The sequence below is a fragment of the Muscardinus avellanarius genome (assembly GCF_963383645.1).
Source record: "Muscardinus avellanarius genome assembly, chromosome: 18".
NCBI classification, from domain to species: domain Eukaryota; kingdom Metazoa; phylum Chordata; class Mammalia; order Rodentia; family Gliridae; genus Muscardinus; species Muscardinus avellanarius.
In genome coordinates, this window is record NC_137804.1 from 29,028,175 (window position 1) to 29,046,392 (window position 18,218).

Below are 18,218 nucleotides of genomic sequence, written 5' to 3' on the forward strand. Positions count from 1 at the left end.
GCCTTAGAGCAGGCTCAGGACACAGGGGAGGACACCAGCAGCAGCCACTGCAGGCTCGGGCGCAACTGTGGGTCTCCCTCCTACAGACCACACAGGAACCAGGGCATGCCTTATGGACCCATTCTATAGCTGGAAAAACTGAGGCACAGCAGTCAGGTGACCTGCCAAGGTCATATAGCTAATGAATGAGAGCGATCATGAGCTCACACAGCTCCCAGCCCTTAAAATTTTAATATGAAGTTCTTTTAAAATCCTGTTTTAATCCCCAATGGCAATGCTATGTTTACTTCCCCACTTCTTCAGGGGCAAGGTTTGGATAGGGGATGAGGGAGAGGAGATTACAAATTGTCCTTCACCTTTCAAAAGGCCTTTATGTCTGGATTTGTCACAGTGGGGCTTCTAGTCTCTTCTAAGGCAGACTTAAGGACAACAATCACATTACGGGACACAAAGTTTGCTACTTACATTCACTTCTGTTATAGCAATGTCAACGACGCTACCAACAACAATTAAGGCATCAAAAGTGTTCCATGCATCAGTGAAATAGTGCTGTTAGCAAGCATTCAGAAGCCACAGAGGAGAGGAAGCACAACAGGAAAAAAGAAGAAAAGGACAGTGTTACCAAAGGGGAACATTCAAGCGCTCTGCCACATGGCTACTTGAAAAACTTCCCAAGACAAACATGTCAAAGAAACATCATTTAGGTATCACTTCTGACACAGCAAATGAAAATGATCCAAGACATCCTATCTCACCCTGCCTACCCCTGCCTGGCTCAAGGTGCTAAGAAGTCAGTCCTGCATGGGCGGTCTGTGTCTTCAAAGGCCCGGGGCTAAGGCTCTACTCTAAGGCCCTTCCCCACAGCTTTCCTTAGGAAATGCTCAGTTTCAGGTCAAGTGTGATTGGGATCTGTGACTTGTCCAGGTGATGCCACTGCAGGGCAGGAAGCAGATGTGCAGGAGAGGAGAGGAGACGCAGGCCACACAGGTGCATACTTACGTCTGCTTCGCTGAGGGCCACGTCTATAATGCTGCCGATTACGATGAGGGAGTCAAACGTGTTCCAGGCGTCACTAAAATACCCCTGGACAGAGTGGGCAGGGGCAGATGTTCATGAGCACGCATGAATGAAACATTGCACGGATTGTATGGGGGCATATCTGAGGCCCCACAGCACCCATGGCAACCAGGTAGGGTTGTAAAGCCAAAGGGAAGGTGACAATACTGTCCACTGGTGGAAAGGGCACAGAGGGGGGTGTGCACCTGTGTGTGTGAGAGAGGGTGGGTATGTGTGCACACGCATACACACCACACACACACACACACACACACACACACACACACACACACACCTCTAGCAGACACATGGCAACCCTGCCCTGATCCTGATCCCTGGCCTTCTGACTCCAAACCTTTGCCTGCTGCCGGAGAGCAGCTTTGCTTCTTCTACTTACAGAACATTGTCACCAGCCACTCACACCTTTCCACATCTGCGTCCCTCCACACCAGCAGTCCTCCTCCATCCTCACCAGTCTCTCAAGCATCACAAAGGCTATGCCCCATGGCAGGACGATCAGGACAAGTCCTGTCTTCAAAGAGCCTTCAATCTAGTGATTAAGACAGGTTGTAACTTACAGGGAGACAGGCTCAGAGATGCGCACAGCCCTGTGGCAAAAGCTTGTGGTTGTGCGGGCAGGGAACTCACAGGGAAGGCGAGGCAGGGTCTAGAGAGGAAACTGCTCTCAAGAGATGCCTCAAAATGCCAACAGGCTCCTTCTTTCACCTTGACTCTTGCTCTTCCTGCCTCCTCCATCCTCCAGCCTAAGAAGACTCTTCTTTCTTCAAAAATACGAGCAGGTTCATGCCCACCTCCCAATGCCACTGCATCCCAAACTCCACACTCAACGCCTTCTGATTCTCCACACCTCAGCCGGTTCACTGTGTCTCTCATGTTTTGATTCTTGTACGCTGACTACACTGAAATCCTTCCAGGGTGAAGACTGTCCTGCATGTCCTGTCCTGTCCCCACCAACCCCAGCCCAGCCCAGAGCCTGGAGTCCACTAGAGCTTGACAGGTGGTGATGTCTCTTTCTCCACTAGTTTGCACCCTCCTGGTCACCCAGTTTCTCTCATTTATTATTATATTTTTAATCCTCATATCTCATGCCCTTTCTTTTTCTTTTTTCTTTTTGCAGTGCTGGGGATTGAACTCAGGGGCATTCTACCTCCAAGCTACACCCCCAGCCCCATTTTTAATTTTTTATTTGAAACAGGGTCTCACTGAGTTGTGAGGACCTCACCACGTAGCTGAGTTTGGCTCCAAACCACAAACTAAAAATCACAAACCTGTGATCCTCTTGTCTCAGCCTTCCAAGTACAGGAATTACAAGTCTGTGCCACCATGCCTGGCTACCTCATGCCCTAAGGCACAAGAAATTTTACATATTTTTCTAGTGCAGTAGGCACTGACCTAGTCCCTGTTGTCTTCCAATACCCCTGGAATCCCTCCATTGGAGGTGAGAGGGGAGCACTTTATGAAGAGCCGACACCCCATAGGAGCCTTCCATTGGAGGTAAAGCACCCTCTGGGAGCCCTCCACTGGAGGTGGAAAGGAGGAGCACTCATGCAGAGCTGGCAGCCCTGGGGGCTCTGCACTGGAGGTGGAGAGGAGGAGCACTGCATGCAGAGCCGGCAGCTTCTGGTTGCCAGGGACAGACTGTCGCGGTCAATAACTGTCCATAAACCAACTGCACCTTCTCAAAAAGAGCACGTTCTAGAAATTAAAGTTTAAGTCTCAATTAGATAAAGAGGGGCCCAACATGTGTACAATGGTACATTTAGTGCCAAGTTAAGAAAACCAGAGCAAGAGGTACTTTGAAGTGTCAGGTCCCAGGAACTTGTGATCAAATGCAGGCCCAAAGGAAGTCTGGCAGAGCCAGTCTTTTGTGGCAGTATAGATGCTGTGAGCATGTTGATGTCCCTGGTAACTGCAGAAGGGATGCTCCTTTGACTTAATCGCCCCTCCCTACTGACAGGAAGCCATTTCACTCTGACTGACAACTTATTTTTCTATTTTCTTGCTAAACAAAGTAAGATCTCTCCACCCAGCTGCTGTGATTTCTGAGCTCCTCAGCTTCTCTCCCCTCCTCACAATCGGCGCCTCTCACATTCACTTCACTGCCTGTCATTTTCCTGAGTCCTCGCTCAGCTGACTCTTAAGGAGCGAGCCTGCGCCAAATCTGATGATCTGTGCCTAAAGTTCTATCCAGAAGGTCACCCTGAAAGACTCAACTCACACCTTCTTAGCTTATTTTCTCATGCACCCGATTCTTGGCTGGTGGAACTGAAGGAAGAGGGGCGGTTCTGGGGTCTAGCTCAATGTGCAGTCCGAGGTGGGACACAGGGAGTGCCAGGACGCGAGGGAGCACATCTCAGAAGTCAGCTGAGGCCAACAGCCTTTGGGTTTGGAGCTGCTGTGCAGTTGTAAGCATGCCAGTTCCTTGTGAATTATGTGCTACTGCAAGCATGACGACAGCTCTCTGCCTGGCAGCAGTGTTGCAGATGATGCTGAAGGGAAGAAACTGCCCTTTCCTTCCTGGACTGGAGAGTGACCCGGAAGCTAGAGAGAGTGCCAATCCTTCCATTCTCCTGCATTTCTTACTCAAATGCTTGGTAATGAGTAGCCACCAGACCACCAAGGCACTCAGAGGTAAAGGCCAAGTGTCCTCATCTCTCCTGCTGCTTATGACCCAGCCCTGTCTACACCACATGCTCTGCATCTCTCCTGTTGCTTCAAGGGATCAACAGACCCATCAATCCTTGTGCCTTTCACAGCCTTTCACGCACCTTGGGTTTTGTCCTCTGAAAGTGCAGCCTCTCTTCCCCTTGCCCTCTCCTAAATGATCAAGTTACCAGTGCTTCAGTCAGCCCACAAACAGTCTACTGAGACAACTCTGCTGCACTGTAGTGGTAGATAAAATCCCTTTGAATCAACATGATAAGGGCTTAATGTTGCTTTTGGGTCTTGGAACTTTCTGGAAATCTCACTGACTCTCTTTCTAGAAAATTATTCACACACACAAAATAGTGTCAAAATCCTCATAGTTCATGGCCGAAAGGTTGACACTCCTAAACTAGGTGGCAGGAGGTTTGACTTGGTGCCGGTGGCTGGAATTAAGGGCTTGACCAGGTGGCAATGACAGGAGTCCACGAGAGGCAGAAAATGCCAGCCCTCCCCTGCTTCCCACACACTGCTTCCCTGTTTAGCAGCCTCCCATTTAATGAAATCGCTGTTGAGTGAGCATGACTCAGTTCACCACCCTTTCCCACTGAGGGCACCATAGCATCTGGGGACCCAGGAGACAGGACATGGGCTTCTGACAAGGGCCCGACTCCTGCTCTTAGACATGAGATCAGCAGGAAGGGCTGAGGCCAGAGGCAGGAGGAGACTGCTGAGAAGACAGGTTAGCCTGGGGAGAGGAGAGCCGTGAGCAGGCAGGTGTGTGTGTGGGGGTGGGGTAGCGAAGCCTTGGCATAAGCACATCTTACAAGAAGAGAAAGCGCAAGAGAGAAATCCATGAAACCCTGGTGTCGAAGGGACAGTGAAGCCCATCAAGATGCTGGATGTATAGTTCTAAGGGCAGTTATATTTGGTTTCTGGTATTATTTGGCATTAAAAATATATATATAACCTAGAAACAGATGATCACCAAAGAACTGAAAACACAGTATCAAATTTTCTTTCTAGGAGGTAGAGAACATGCTTTAGGAAGACCACTGCACTTTATTAAGGAGACATACTCCTGCAGGGGACTCTGGGGAGGACATGCTGCCCAGGGAGCAGACACGACCAGACAACCCATTACCCACTGCACACTGACTCTGTGTAGAAGCAGGGTACAATACCAAAATACTTTCCTCTTCCCCAAACCTAGCTTCTCTTTACCTCTTCCAAGCCCAAGTGGCCAAGAGTGTAAATTAGACATTTTTATGGCAGAACCAAGATCTCTAGAAGCATACAGAGAGAGCTCAGACAGACCAGGCCCTTCCTGCTTCACAGAAGTGTTATTTATACCTGCTAAGGCCGATACTTTGGAAAAGCCATATTTTACCTGAATCTGCCTCCTTGGAACATAAAAGTTCATGGGAGAATTCCAGAGCTTCTGCTGGAGGCCAGGCCAGGGACACAGGTCTTGTCTTGTCTCTTACCCAAACTACAGCCTGCCTTTCAAACCCCAGTGGCAATACAGTGAACTCTAAGTCCAAAGTACAACCCAGAGTGCTCCAGGTCAACACCCAGCTGGTGGCTCTTTCGGCATCACCTTTCATTTTTACCTGACCAGTGCTCAAAACCAACTCTTCCCAAGAAATGAGGCTGCCTGGCATTGTGAAAACTCCTCCTCCTCCCACTCACCTCTTCCTGCTTGCAGATGCTGGGTAATCTCACCCACATGACCATTTCCTTCTAATGTGTTGTCTTGGAGGAGGGCCCCCTTTTTATTTTTATATTTATTTATTTATTTATTTATTTATTTATTTATTTGGTGGTACTGGGGTTTCTGGAAGCCCTTTTACCTCTGGGCTACACTTCCAGACCTATTTTATATATTTTTTTTTAAATTTAGAAACAGGGTCTCTTAAGCCAGCAAGGCTGGCTTCGAACCTGCAGGATCCTCCTGTCTCTGCTTCCCAAGGCCAGGCTTGAGGGCCCCTTTTTAATTCAGATTCCCTTATAAACAAAAAGTCATCAGGGTCAGGATTCTCAAAAATTTTTAAACCCCTGCCTCCTTAAATGCCTGTCCACCTACTAGTAAGGATTCTGTCTCACCTGCATTTGTTTGATTTGACACCTGCCACCCCTGTCTCTAACAAATGCTGATGAGTCCTAGAAGGTGTGCCCACCCTGTGGAGGAGCCCCCCCTCGGGGGGGGGGGACTCTGGTTTTGAGCTCCTCACAGAGACAGACTCTCCTGAAATGAGTCTGTTGTCTCCAAGGGCAGTTCCTGGGAATCTTTGCAGTCTTCACAACACTGATGTGGATGCCTGCTAATGAGGGTAGGGAGGCCTGGCTGGCTTATTTGTAAAAGACTTGGGCTTGGCTTGTAAATACAGAAGAGAAGAATGGGGGGGAAAGAGGAAAAATTTCAGGAAGAGCTCTACTGCGTGGTGAATTAATCTTCTCCTGTGGTCCTGGAACATGCTAATATAGAACCCATGTCCCTTGGCTTGGGGAATGTGGCAGCAGTGCTCTTCAAGTGCAGACATGCTGCTGTAACTTAAAAAGTTCTCCTGATTTTAATTTGAGGTCATCTTATGCTATGAAAATATCTTGCTGAGTAAAACTACAAAACGGCACAATTTTGGGCGGAAATCATCCACTTAAGAACTCTGATCTATCAGTACTGATTATAAATTAGCTATTCATTTCCCCTCAGTATCACTCATCTGTTTACACACCAGAACTCTCGCCCCAGGCTTGGAGCACCTGGGCCAAGCAGTGTGCTATAAGCCATTGATGCACTGGCCTGCTAGAGGGTGTGTGCATACACGCACACACACACACACACACACACACACACACCAACACAAATGCACATCTGCACACATCAGGCATACACTTGTCCAAACATTCACATGCACACATACGAGTGCACACTCTTGCACACTCACACACTGTGGGTAAGCCCACTTTCTCCTCTGCCTGGGACAAGCTTTAGAGCTTATTCTCCAGGCAAAAGGAGATGTGGCACAGGGTCTGGGCAACATTCTGTAGGCATGCTCCACACGCCTCACTCAAGGGCTCCCACATTCTTACTCTGCAACCTTTTCCATCAGTTCAGACAAATATTGTTCAAAGAAGTAAAGGCAAGAGGGAAGCAAACCAAAATCTCAAAGGAACTTAAGATGGGTTTGGAAAAGGAAGAAATGTTTATGTATGTAGATATGGACAAGTCACAGTAGGTAACATCTGGCCATGCATAAGGTGCCAAATTTGACCCCACTGCAATCACCCCAATTAATCACTTACAAATGTCCTTTCTTTTTGGTCCACAAAGATCTGATAAAGATTGCATAGAAATCAATTCAAATTAAAGACAGGAATGGTTTGGAATTAGAATTTCATGTAACTATGGAGTAGCTGAAACCATCCACTTCTTAATCCACATCCTAGTTCGATGCATGTTGTTAAGGTGCCTCACACAAAGAGCACAGATGACTGGAGTGTGGAGCTCTATCACTCTCTGAGCGTGTAAGTCTGTGCTGGGAAACAGGCTCAGCTTCCAGTGCCCCACAGTTCAGCTCAGCTCAGCTGCTCTGCCTAGGTTTCTAGAAGGCACACCACTGGATGCTGTTGATGGTCGTTAACAGTAGCCGTAGCTGGTAGTCTACAGCAAGGCACTACATTCTAGGCACTCTTTAAAGCACCTAGTAGTTCTTCACTCCTCAAAATAGCCCATCAAATAGGACTATTAATGTCCTTGTGTTGTGGATAAGAAAATCAATCAGGGGGACAGTGAAGTCACTGGCTTAAGCTAGTAAGTTGTGAGTAAGCACTGGAATCCAGTCCAGTTCTAGAACTGCACTCTCCAACAGTCAGCTACACTGCTTCTCATCCTATAGTCTATGGTGCACACGGGCCTGGACTCACTGCCTTCAGCACCATGCTGAGTCCTCCAGGCTGGCTTATCGTATTGCATGTCTTGTTTTCCTAAAGTCAATTAATATTTTTCTAAATTAAACAAACGAAATATGGGATGGCTGTGAGAAGGCTACAGTTGATATTAGAACTTTCCATAAAAGATGAAAAGCATGCTGTAGACCAAGAACGAATAAACCAGAATCTTCATGCTAGAAATCTGAGAATAAAATCAGGGTCAAATTTTTTCTCATGGTCATGTCTGAATCTTTCTCTAGAGCTTGAATGATAAAGTACATTTCTCTGGATAGCATGATACATGCTATTGTAGAAATAGAAAACAAGGTTCCTAATAATCTTCAGCCTACAAATTCCCAATTCTTTCCTCTTCTTCTTTTTCTCAGAATTGTTTTTGTGAGGTTTTATTTTTGCAGATTGATTTTTCTCATGTGTATACAGATGCCCTAATCAGATTTCATGTTCTCAGGTGATAACCCAGTTAAGCAGCCACAACAATTTGGCGCGATTCAGCAACACAAGGCTAACAGGAAGCCAGAGCTTCTTGGGAGCAATTCAGCAACAGCTGTTGCAGAGAAGATTCAGCGACTCACCTTAGGCTTAAATGCAATTACTTTCAAAACCATCTCAACAGTGAATACCCCAGTGAAGACCATGTTCAGAATGTCCATGGCATCGTTGAACATCTTGGACTGCTCATAGTGCTGTGGATGAACACAGAGGAATGGTTCTGAGACATGTGGCCAGGATCTCCCCAGCTCTCTGTGCCTGCGTGGGCACCCTCCATGGTCCAGCACCCTCTCCAAACAACCAGCGTTACAAGGTCACATGGTGAGCTCCCACAAAGCACAGGGGTCTGTGACAAGATGAGGATGATTGGATGATGGAGGGAAACATATCCATTCTCTCAGCTCAGGATAAGGGCAACTGGCTCTTCCTTCTGGCAGGGCTTATATTCAAGCCCTTAACTAAGGCACAATGCAAACACCACCAAAATGTCTACAAATAAAGCTACAATTTGTAAGAGATAAGCTTTATGCCATTTAGGTCTATGTTTAATAAAAGGTGGTGTTACCTTGATCTTATATGTTTCTTTTAAGAAAGAATTCTTAAGAAAAGTGCCAGAGAATTTATGCTTGATTGTCTTTAGACTGATTCTCCAGATAGCACTGACAGTTGACTTATTTCAAGTTCTTAGAGTCTGTGCACCATCTAGATCAGGCCCTGATCTTTGCTTCCTGTCCTACTATGCTATCTACTTGGCAACACAACTTCTGAAAACATTCACTGTTGATACCATGCTATAATCTGACTTGGCCAATTCAACTGAGTCATATTCCTCGCCCCCAATGTCAGCAAGAAGTAACTATAATTAAGGTAGAACTTACTATTTCACAAACTATTGAATTCCCCATAGTTGTACCAGGAGCCCCTTAAACACAACAATGTGAGTCAGATGTGGTCATACATACTTGTAATCCCAGCACTTGGGGGGCTGAGACAGGAGAATCACATGTTCGAAGACAGTCTCAGCAAGTAGTGAGACTCTCATCAACCTAGTGAGACTGTTTCCAAATAAAAATAAAATAGGGCTGAGGGTGTAGCTCAGCGGTAGAATGCCTCTGGGTTCAATCTCCAGTGCCACAAAAGAAGAGAAAAGGAAACAACAATGTGACTTGGGTTTTGCTTTTCAACATTGGGTGTCAGTGTGTGGCAAGCCCAGATCAAACTACCTGACATGAATAAATCAGTACTAACCTTATCTCTGGGGTAGATGTGACATATTTTCTCATTTTACCAATAAAGAAAGCCAGGCTTAGGGAATTTAGTAACTCTCCCAAGGCCGCCCAGTGAGCAAGGAGTAACCAGGGCTGGAGGGTCTGCCCACTGAGCTCCAGAGCTTTGGTCCTCAAACATAGGAGGCCCACTTGGAATTGAATGCCACATGCAGGCCCATGAAAATGTCACCTACTGTCATTCTATACAGAAAGCCTCAAACAAAAGAGTCGCCTTAAATGTCTACTGTAACAGTCAGCCAGAACAGGACTCTGGCCACAACATAGCCCAGACACATTAAATGGTCAAACTCATCCTCTCATGAGGGGCAGCACTCCACCCTGAGGATGTGGGTACGGGGCTGTGTGGAACGCCCAGACTCGGTCCCCACAGCTGTTTCCATTTTTACCTGCATGGCCAAGCAGAGTGTGTTGAGCATGATGAGGACAAACATCATGTATTCGAAAGGCGAAGAGTTCACCACGTACCAGAACTTGTACTGGTAGGGGTTTTTGGGGATGTATCTCCGCAACGGGCGTGCTTTCAAGGCGTATTCAACACACTGACGCTGCAACGGCAGAAAAGGCAAGCATGGGCTTCTGAGCACTTCTTGAGAAGAAGCACCTGGTGGTCGTCTGCTCCACGAGAGTTCACCTGCCTCCTGGGAAGGGACCCGTGGAGGACAGTGGACGAAACTAGAAGCAGCCACCTCTCCTGTCATAGCACCACCAAGTTACTGCAAGAGTCTACCCTCTATCATGTCACTGCTCCTTATAGCAATTTTAGGAACAGCAGCACATCCAGTTTGCTTCCTATAAAACTGTAGTTCAGAGCTGCCGCAGAGGTCCCGCAGTGTGAACATAAGCAGAAGGAGGGGGCCTTTCCTCTACACCAGTAGGCTGCATCCATTGGGCTGCCTGTACTGTCCTCCAGGAGAAGAAGGCAGCCACTAACAGGCTTAACTCATCAGAAATGAGGGGCTGGCTCACTGCCTAAACCTCTTGCCCTGAGAGCCTCAAGCCCACAGCTCTGTCCTGACTATGCTGTTATGGCTCTGGCCCCAGGCAGGCTTTAGACATGCTTCCTGTGTCTGGGACTTGGGGCCACTCTAACCTCACATGCCGATTCCAGGGAGCCCTGATTCAAGCTTACCTGGGACCTTAGGTACTGATACACAGTACCTGAGGACTCAGGCAGTGGTCCTGCCTGGTAGGCCTGGGCCTTGGCCTCTCATCTTCCTTGGATTGATGAAGGGCTTGGCCAAAGCTCCCTTAGACAGTCATTGGTAGGTTCTGCAGGGATACCCTGACAACTCAAAAGAAAGTCCCCCTACAAACCAAGCCAGCATATCCTTGCATCTCCCATAGGGCATAGCTACAGCTGGGACAAAATGTCCCACTGTGCCGTGGTCATTTCACTTTGAACAGCCCAGGCTGCCAGATTGTTTCTGTCATTATCAAGCAGAGATACTACCGATAATGGAACAGGGAAACTCCCAGAACAGACACTCCACCTCAGTCACTTTTTCAAGCTAAGGTGTCTTAATGTCACTAATTTAGAATAGAGAGCTAACCAGGGCAGTAGGGGGTGGGGATGCAAAGATGCAGCAGCTTCACAGGGCTAGGCAGAGGAGGACCAGAGCACAGGGCTCCTGGTTGCTTCAAGCCACCACATTATCAGAGCCAAAGATCTCTACTGCTACCAGATTGGCTAAAACAAAGTGCTAGATAAAGAAAGAATGATGCTAATCAAACCTTAGTCCCAAGTTTCTGACTTTACCTCTGGTGTTAGAGAGTTCTTCCTCTTAAGTCAGTTCTCCACCAAAGAAACATCTGGCAATGACAGGGAATGTTTTGGCTGTCACTACTGGTGGAAAGGGGTGAGACTGGTGCATGGTGGGTAGAGGCCAGGGATGCTGCTAAACATTCCTATGGGGCTCAGGAAGCACAAACAGGAATTATCCAGCTATCAACCTCAATAGCACCAAAGTGAAGAAAGTCTGCTTTAAGCAGATATAAGAGTTTCTTGGTAGGGACTGGAAATTTGAGTGGGTGCTTTCTGGCCCCAGGCCACAGTACCCTGCAAGATTCCAAGCCATCATTAGTGGGCCATAACCCTGGAAGGTAGCCTAAGTGTTCTGTGACTTCTCGCCCACAGGTCTAAGGATGAGTTTCACTATTGCAAAGTCTATTCTGTATCTAGAGAACTAACTCTACACGGATGGCTCAATCAGGCTGAGAGTGAGATCTAAACAGATGGAGTCCAGGGGGCTCTTCTCTGCACATGGGAGGAAGGAGACAGTCAAGAGAGGAGCCACTCCACTCTTGCTTAAGGGACAAAGCACAAATAGTGTGTGACTTTAACCTGGTTTTTGTCCAGCTCACAGTTCTTATACTCTTTCTCTCCCTGCTCCTGAAATGTAACGATGACAAAGCCCACGAAGATATTCATCATAAAGAAGGCGACAATGATGATGTAGATGATGAAGAAGATGGAGATCTCCACACGGTAGTTGTAGACTGGGCCGACATTCTCTCCATTTGAGTCGATGGCTTTATACAGCAACCTGCAAAGCAGACAATCCAAGTGAAGACCTGCCTGTGACCCAGAGACTGCCCTCCTCGAGTCCCCAGGGCTCAGGACTCCTCCCGAAAGCAGTATTTGTCAATTTCCCACAGGGTGCTGCCCACCAGGGCCTCTGGACAGTATCTGAGTCTCCTTCTTAGCCTCAGCCCCAGACCTATAGGAGGAGGCACTGAGGATAGAGTCATTGAGAGAGTCTCCTGTGAAAAACAAAAGATTTCACAAGTACTCAATAATACTCCTTCAAAGAGAAGGGGTAATAATATTACGTGTAACATGTTGGAGGAACTAGAAACTATCCACAATGGCAAAGGCAACAAGCATGTTTCTTCCTTCCTCTTCCTCCTCCTCCTCCTCCTCCTCCTCCTCCTCCTCCTCCTTCTTCTTCTTCTTCTTTTTTTGCAGGTCTGGGGATGGAACTCAGGGGCATTTGACCTCCGAGCTACACTTCCTGTCCTTTTTTTTTATTCTTTATTTTGAAACAGGGTCTCACTAAGTTGTGGATGGCCTCACTTAGTAGCTGAGGCTGTCCGCAAATCGCGATCCTCTGGTCTCTGCCTCCCGAATGCTGGGATTACAAGCGTGCGCCACCATGCCCGGCTTAAATAGAGTGTTTCTAAAGAACTCAGGAGCATCCCTTAAACTTAAATATGCAGCAAAAGTAAATAGATGTCAAGGGGAACTCTTAACAAGAAGGAAATTACTCCAATATCTTGAACTTCAACCAATCCCTACTCTGAAGCAGATTCGACCCTCAGGACACCCACCGACTCTCACACGTCTCACTTCCTCTGCATCTGTCCAGAAAGCCAGATCTTACTGCCATTCAGAGAGGGACCCAAGGGCCCAAGGTCAGTCCCACCCTCGGGAGCAGAGTCAGGAGATGGGCTCAGCTCTTCTGAGTCTTAAGTTCTAGGTTGGCTTATTTCTACTCTGCTGCCCCCATGATTTGCTAAAGCAGTGTTCAAAACTGACACAATAGCCAGTACCTCTTCTGAGTAAAAGTCTGTCCCTATGCCTCTTTTCTTCTAGGACCAGTTTCCCAACATGCCTGCCCCACCTAACAATCTCTTTATCTGTGGAAGCTTCTGAAGATATGTGCCACTCACAGGCATCCTGGGAGCTCTGCCAGCCTGCGAGGGCCAGGCTGCCCACCTTCTGCAGTTCCCCTGGGCGTGAGGCAGTAGAGAGAAGACAACAACGGGATAGGAGACTCTCTTTCGCATCCTATCTTCTTCTGTCTTTCTGCTCCTTACATTACCCATCCCAATCCTAGTCAGCCTTCAGGATTCTATGGTATACATCAACGACACACAAGAGTGTGCCTGGTTGACCACTGACACCATTACTAGATTTGGGCTTTGTAGGAGGAGCCATGATAGACCACTCTGTTTCTTTCACAATGCCTAGTAGAGTATGTTGCATGGAGTTGATAAAAAGCACATTTTATTTATGAGCCAATAAGCACCTTCATGAATGAAAAGGCTTGATGGTAGCTGTCCACATCTGCACAGACTGGTACTCATCAAGTGTCAGAATGAACGAGCAGACAATTTAAAACACTTTCAAGACCCTCTTTAGAACCAGACAAGATGGCACACACCTGTAATCCCCATACTTGGGAGGCGGAGGTAGGAAGATCACAGGTTCAGGCCAGCCTTACTAATTTATAAAAACCCCTCAGCAACTTAGCAAGACCTTGTTTCAAAACAGAAAAAATAAGCACTGGGTGTATCTTGGAGGTAGAATGCTCCTCAGGTTGGCTTTTTTTACTCTGCAAGCAGGCAGACCTCAGTCCAACCTAGTCATCTCAGTATCCCCCCCCCCCCAAAGACCTTCTTTAGGAACAATAGAATGGTATCTTTACTGAAATGGCTTCCAGTGGAAGTTTGCACAGCAAATGCCTCTTATTACACCCTAATCCCATCCAGACCTATATTGTTTCTGCTTTAGATATTAACCACCATAGAAGTTTATCATTTGCCTAATTAGACAGAAGGGTCCCAGGGGCCAGGAAGTGATGATCAGTGGCCCAAGGCTGTGACTGCGACAAAGAGGAAAGACTGAGTCCTGGGCCCCAGCCTGAACCCCCTGAGGACAAGCAGGAGCCTGCGGGAAGACCAGCATTCTATGTACTCACGCAGGCCAGCCTTCAAAAGTAGAGACTGTGAAGAGCGCCATCATAGCAGAAAGGACATTATCAAAGTTGAAGTCGCTGTTTTGCCAGATCCGCTCCCGGACCACAGGGCTATCGACATCCCCATCCTTATAGAGGATAAAAAGCCCTCTGGAAAGGAAAAGGGTTGTGAGTCATCCTGGCTACTCATGTGACAGGCAGAATAGCACTAAGTCAGCCACACAGCCCTGGGCCCACCTCCACACAGGGCACATTCAACCACATCATACACCTGAGCATAGCTCAAGCAGGGTCCTCCAGGCCTCTCACAACATGCACTCTACTCCACAGTGCAAACAACTGCGGAGGACCACAGTGTGCATCCTACAGGGCAGCGAGGCAGACTATAGTGTGCATCCTACAGGGCAGCGAGGCAGACCACAGTGTGCATCCTACAGGGGAGTGAGGCAGACCACAGTGTGCATCCTACAGGGCAGCGAGGCAGACCACAGTGTGCATCCTACAGGGGAGCGAGGTGGACCTCAGTGTGCATCCTACAGGGGAGCCAGGCAGACCTCAGTGTGCATCCTACAGGGGAGCCAGGCAGACCTCAGTGTGCATCCTACAGGGGAGTCAGGCAGACCTCAGTGTGCATCCTACAGGGGAGCGAGGCGGACCTCAGTGTGCATCCTACAGGGCAGCGAGGCAGAGCTCAGTGTGCATCCTACAGGGCAGCGAGGCTGACTACAGTGTGCATCCTACAGGGGAGTGAGGCAGACTACAGTGTGCATCCTACAGGGCAGCGAGGCAGAGCTCAGTGTGCATCCTACAGGGTAGCCAGGCAGACCTCAGTGTGCATCCTACAGGGCAGCGAGGCAGACCTCAGTGTGCATCCTACAGGGGAGCCAGGCAGACCTCAGTGTGCATCCTACAGGGCAGCGAGGCAGACCTCAGTGTGCATCCTACAGGGGAGCCAGGCAGACCTCAGTGTGCATGCTACAGGGCAGCGAGGCAAACCTCAGTGTGCATCCTACAGGGCAGCGAGGCAGACTACAGTGTGCATCCTACAGGGGAGTGAGGCAGACTACAGTGTGCATCCTACAGGGCAGCGAGGCAGAGCTCAGTGTGCATCCTACAGGGTATCCAGGCAGACCTCAGTGTGCATCCTACAGGGGAGCCAGGCAGACCTCAGTGTGCATCCTACAGGGGAGCCAGGCCGACCTCAGTGTGCATCCTACAGGGCAGCGAGGCAGACCTCAGTGTGCATCCTACAGGGGAGCCAGGCGGACCTCAGTGTGCATCCTACAGGGCAGCGAGGCAGACCTCAGTGTGCATCCTACAGGGGAGTCAGGCAGACCTCAGTGTGCATCCTACAGGGGAGCGAGGCAGACCTCAGTGTGCATCCTACAGGGCAGCGAGGCAGAGCGCAGTGTGCATCCTACAGGGCAGCGAGGCTGACTACAGTGTGCATCCTACAGGGGAGTGAGGCAGACTACAGTGTGCATCCTACAGGGCAGCGAGGCAGAGCTCAGTGTGCATCCTACAGGGCAGCGAGGCTGACTACAGTGTGCATCCTACAGGGGAGTGAGGCAGACTACAGTGTGCATCCTACAGGGCAGCGAGGCAGAGCTCAGTGTGCATCCTACAGGGCAGTGAGGCTGACTACAGTGTGCATCCTACAGGGGAGTGAGGCAGACTACAGTGTGCATCCTACAGGGCAGCGAGGCAGAGCTCAGTGTGCATCCTACAGGGTAGCCAGGCAGACCTCAGTGTGCATCCTACAGGGGAGCCAGGCGGACCTCAGTGTGCATCCTACAGGGGAGTCAGGCAGACTACAGTGTGCATCCTACAGGGGAGCCAGGCAGAGCTCAGTGTGCATCCTACAGGGCAGCGAGGCAAACCTCAGTGTGCATCCTACAGGGCAGCGAGGCTGACTACAGTGTGCATCCTACAGGGGAGTGAGGCTGACTACAGTGTGCATCCTACAGGGAGTGAGGCAGATTACAGTGTGCATCCTACAGGGGAGCCAGGCAGAGCTCAGTGTGCATACTACAGGGGAGCCAGGCAGACCACAGTGTGCATCCTACAGGGCAGCGAGGCAGACCCCCAATACATATATGTGAACAAATGGAAGCCACCAAGTGCTCACTGTTTCTCATATAAGACAGGACCAAAGTTTATGATGAAACATGAAAGATTTAGCCAAAGAGCATTCCCTAAGCTTTGAGAAGCAAGCCCAGGTATACTTTTCTCTGTATTTTGGGTTTAACCAAATCTCTTCTTCTTCATACTAATGCAATTTCTGATTTTCTTTTCAAAAGAATTCCATAATTATGAGCACATGCCATTTCTCACAAAACTTCATTTCTGGGAGAAACCCCAAAGATTAAGTCTGATATTATCATTTTATAGGTGAGGGAGCAGAGGCTCTAAGAGGAAAGAATTGGTATCGCCACACTGCTGCTGTGCTACTCAGCTCCAGGGACACTCTGTGCCTCACAACCTGGGCGCTGGTGCCTCTGAAGCTGTACAGCCACAGTCAAATGGCAACTGGTGCCCTATGACCACGCCTTCTGCTTAAAGGAAGCCTTCAACCAACCTAAGTGGTGCAGGCAGGCAGACCTCAGCCAGGTACATCTCTGAAGGACGGGAGCAGACTGTGCATGGCCTTAAGCTCTGGGCAGTGGTTTCCCTGCCTGCTTTTCTAATCACTGGACATCTTAGAATAAGAAGCATGAGCCAGGCGTGGTGGGGCACGCTTGTAATCCCCGCGCTTGGGAGGCTGAGACAGCAGGATTGCGCAGCCAGCATCACTGGCTTAAGAGACCCTGTTTCCAAATAAAATATAAAACAGGTCTGGGAGTGTAGCCTAGAGGTAAAAGGCCCCTGGGTTCCATCCTGAGTACCACCACCAAGAAAGAAAGAAAGAAAGAAAGAAAGAAAGAAAGAAAGAAAGAAAGAAAGAAAGAAAGAGAGAGAAAGGAGAGAGAAGTCTGGAAAATCTGCCAGAGAAGGGTTTTGAACACCAGGGAGCCAAGTTCTGATTTGGGGAGTGTCATCCACATGAATGTAAGTGGAGCTGTTTGAGGCATTTCATAATTGTTATCATACACACACACACACACACACACACACACACACACTTATTTTACAAATTTTACATCAATTAGCAAGAGTCATCTATCCATTTGTTCAGGATGATAAAGTTTTAGAACTGGATAAGGTTTAGTTCTGGCTGCATAACAGCTAATTTTTTGGTAGGTGAATTCTACCTCAATTTTAAAAACAAGCAAATAACAATAACAACAACAACAACAAAAACCCAACCACCATCTATGCAGCCATGAGCTGAGTACACAGGCCTCTTTTATTTCCTGACAGAAGCTTCTGAAATGCTAGCATGAGCAAATCCTTGAAGTTTTCCATTTATTTGTTCTTCCACATGCCCTCCTCTGCTCTCACTCACCTGCACTCTTCGGGATTGCTTTTGGCTTCATCTGTGCATCGATAAAACTTCCCCTGCATAAAAACAGACAGTCAAGAGTGGGCTTCTCCTGAGGGCAATCAGCCGGGCTTCTGTGCAGGCACAGCCCCTACCTTGAACAACTGCACCCCGATGCAGGCGAACATGAACTGGAGGAGGGTGGTGACGATCATGATGTTGCCGATGGTCCGGATGGCCACGAAGACACACTGGACAACGTGCTGTGAGGAGCGAGGAGAGGAGAGAGTGTGTCGCTCTCCTTCGTTATGTTAGCTATGAGGTCAGCTAGCAGCAGCCAAGGGTTCTGGTGTCTGTGCATTGTACATGCTCTCCCAACTTTGCAGTCCTTGTGCTTTTACAGGCTATCTACAGGGAGGTCCCATAGCGTACCGCAGCCAGCACAAGGAGCACTTTGAAGGTGGGCCTTCTATGGTTTTATGGGGTATAGTGCTACCTGGCACATAAGCCCACAGGAACCCTTGTCCCCTAAAGGATTTAGGAAATACAACTCCTCTAGCCTTTTGTATAATCTTCACAAGGACAGATTTTAAGACTAAAATAAACATAGAGAAATACTACTAAAGTAATTCACAAATAACATTTTAT

At 48.4% G+C, this 18,218-nt stretch overlaps 1 protein-coding gene across 5 annotated transcripts in view; it reads right to left on the reverse strand.

The window, feature by feature from the left end:
- The window catches only part of CACNA1D (calcium voltage-gated channel subunit alpha1 D), a gene marked incomplete at both ends in the record, with an annotated part of 454,266 nt that overhangs the window by 49,830 nt on the left and 386,218 nt on the right, over positions 1-18,218 (reverse strand). For all 5 annotated transcript variants that reach the window (XM_080715698.1, XM_080715696.1, XM_080715694.1 and 2 more), the window contains 7 exons: positions 1,000-1,083; positions 8,247-8,357; positions 9,839-9,997; positions 11,794-11,995; positions 14,153-14,299; positions 17,595-17,647; positions 17,726-17,833. In XM_080715698.1, coding sequence (XP_080571824.1) covers positions 1,000-1,083; positions 8,247-8,357; positions 9,839-9,997; positions 11,794-11,995; positions 14,153-14,299; positions 17,595-17,647; positions 17,726-17,833 — 864 coding nt within the window. The remainder of the gene's footprint in view (positions 1-999; positions 1,084-8,246; positions 8,358-9,838; positions 9,998-11,793; positions 11,996-14,152; positions 14,300-17,594; positions 17,648-17,725; positions 17,834-18,218) is intronic.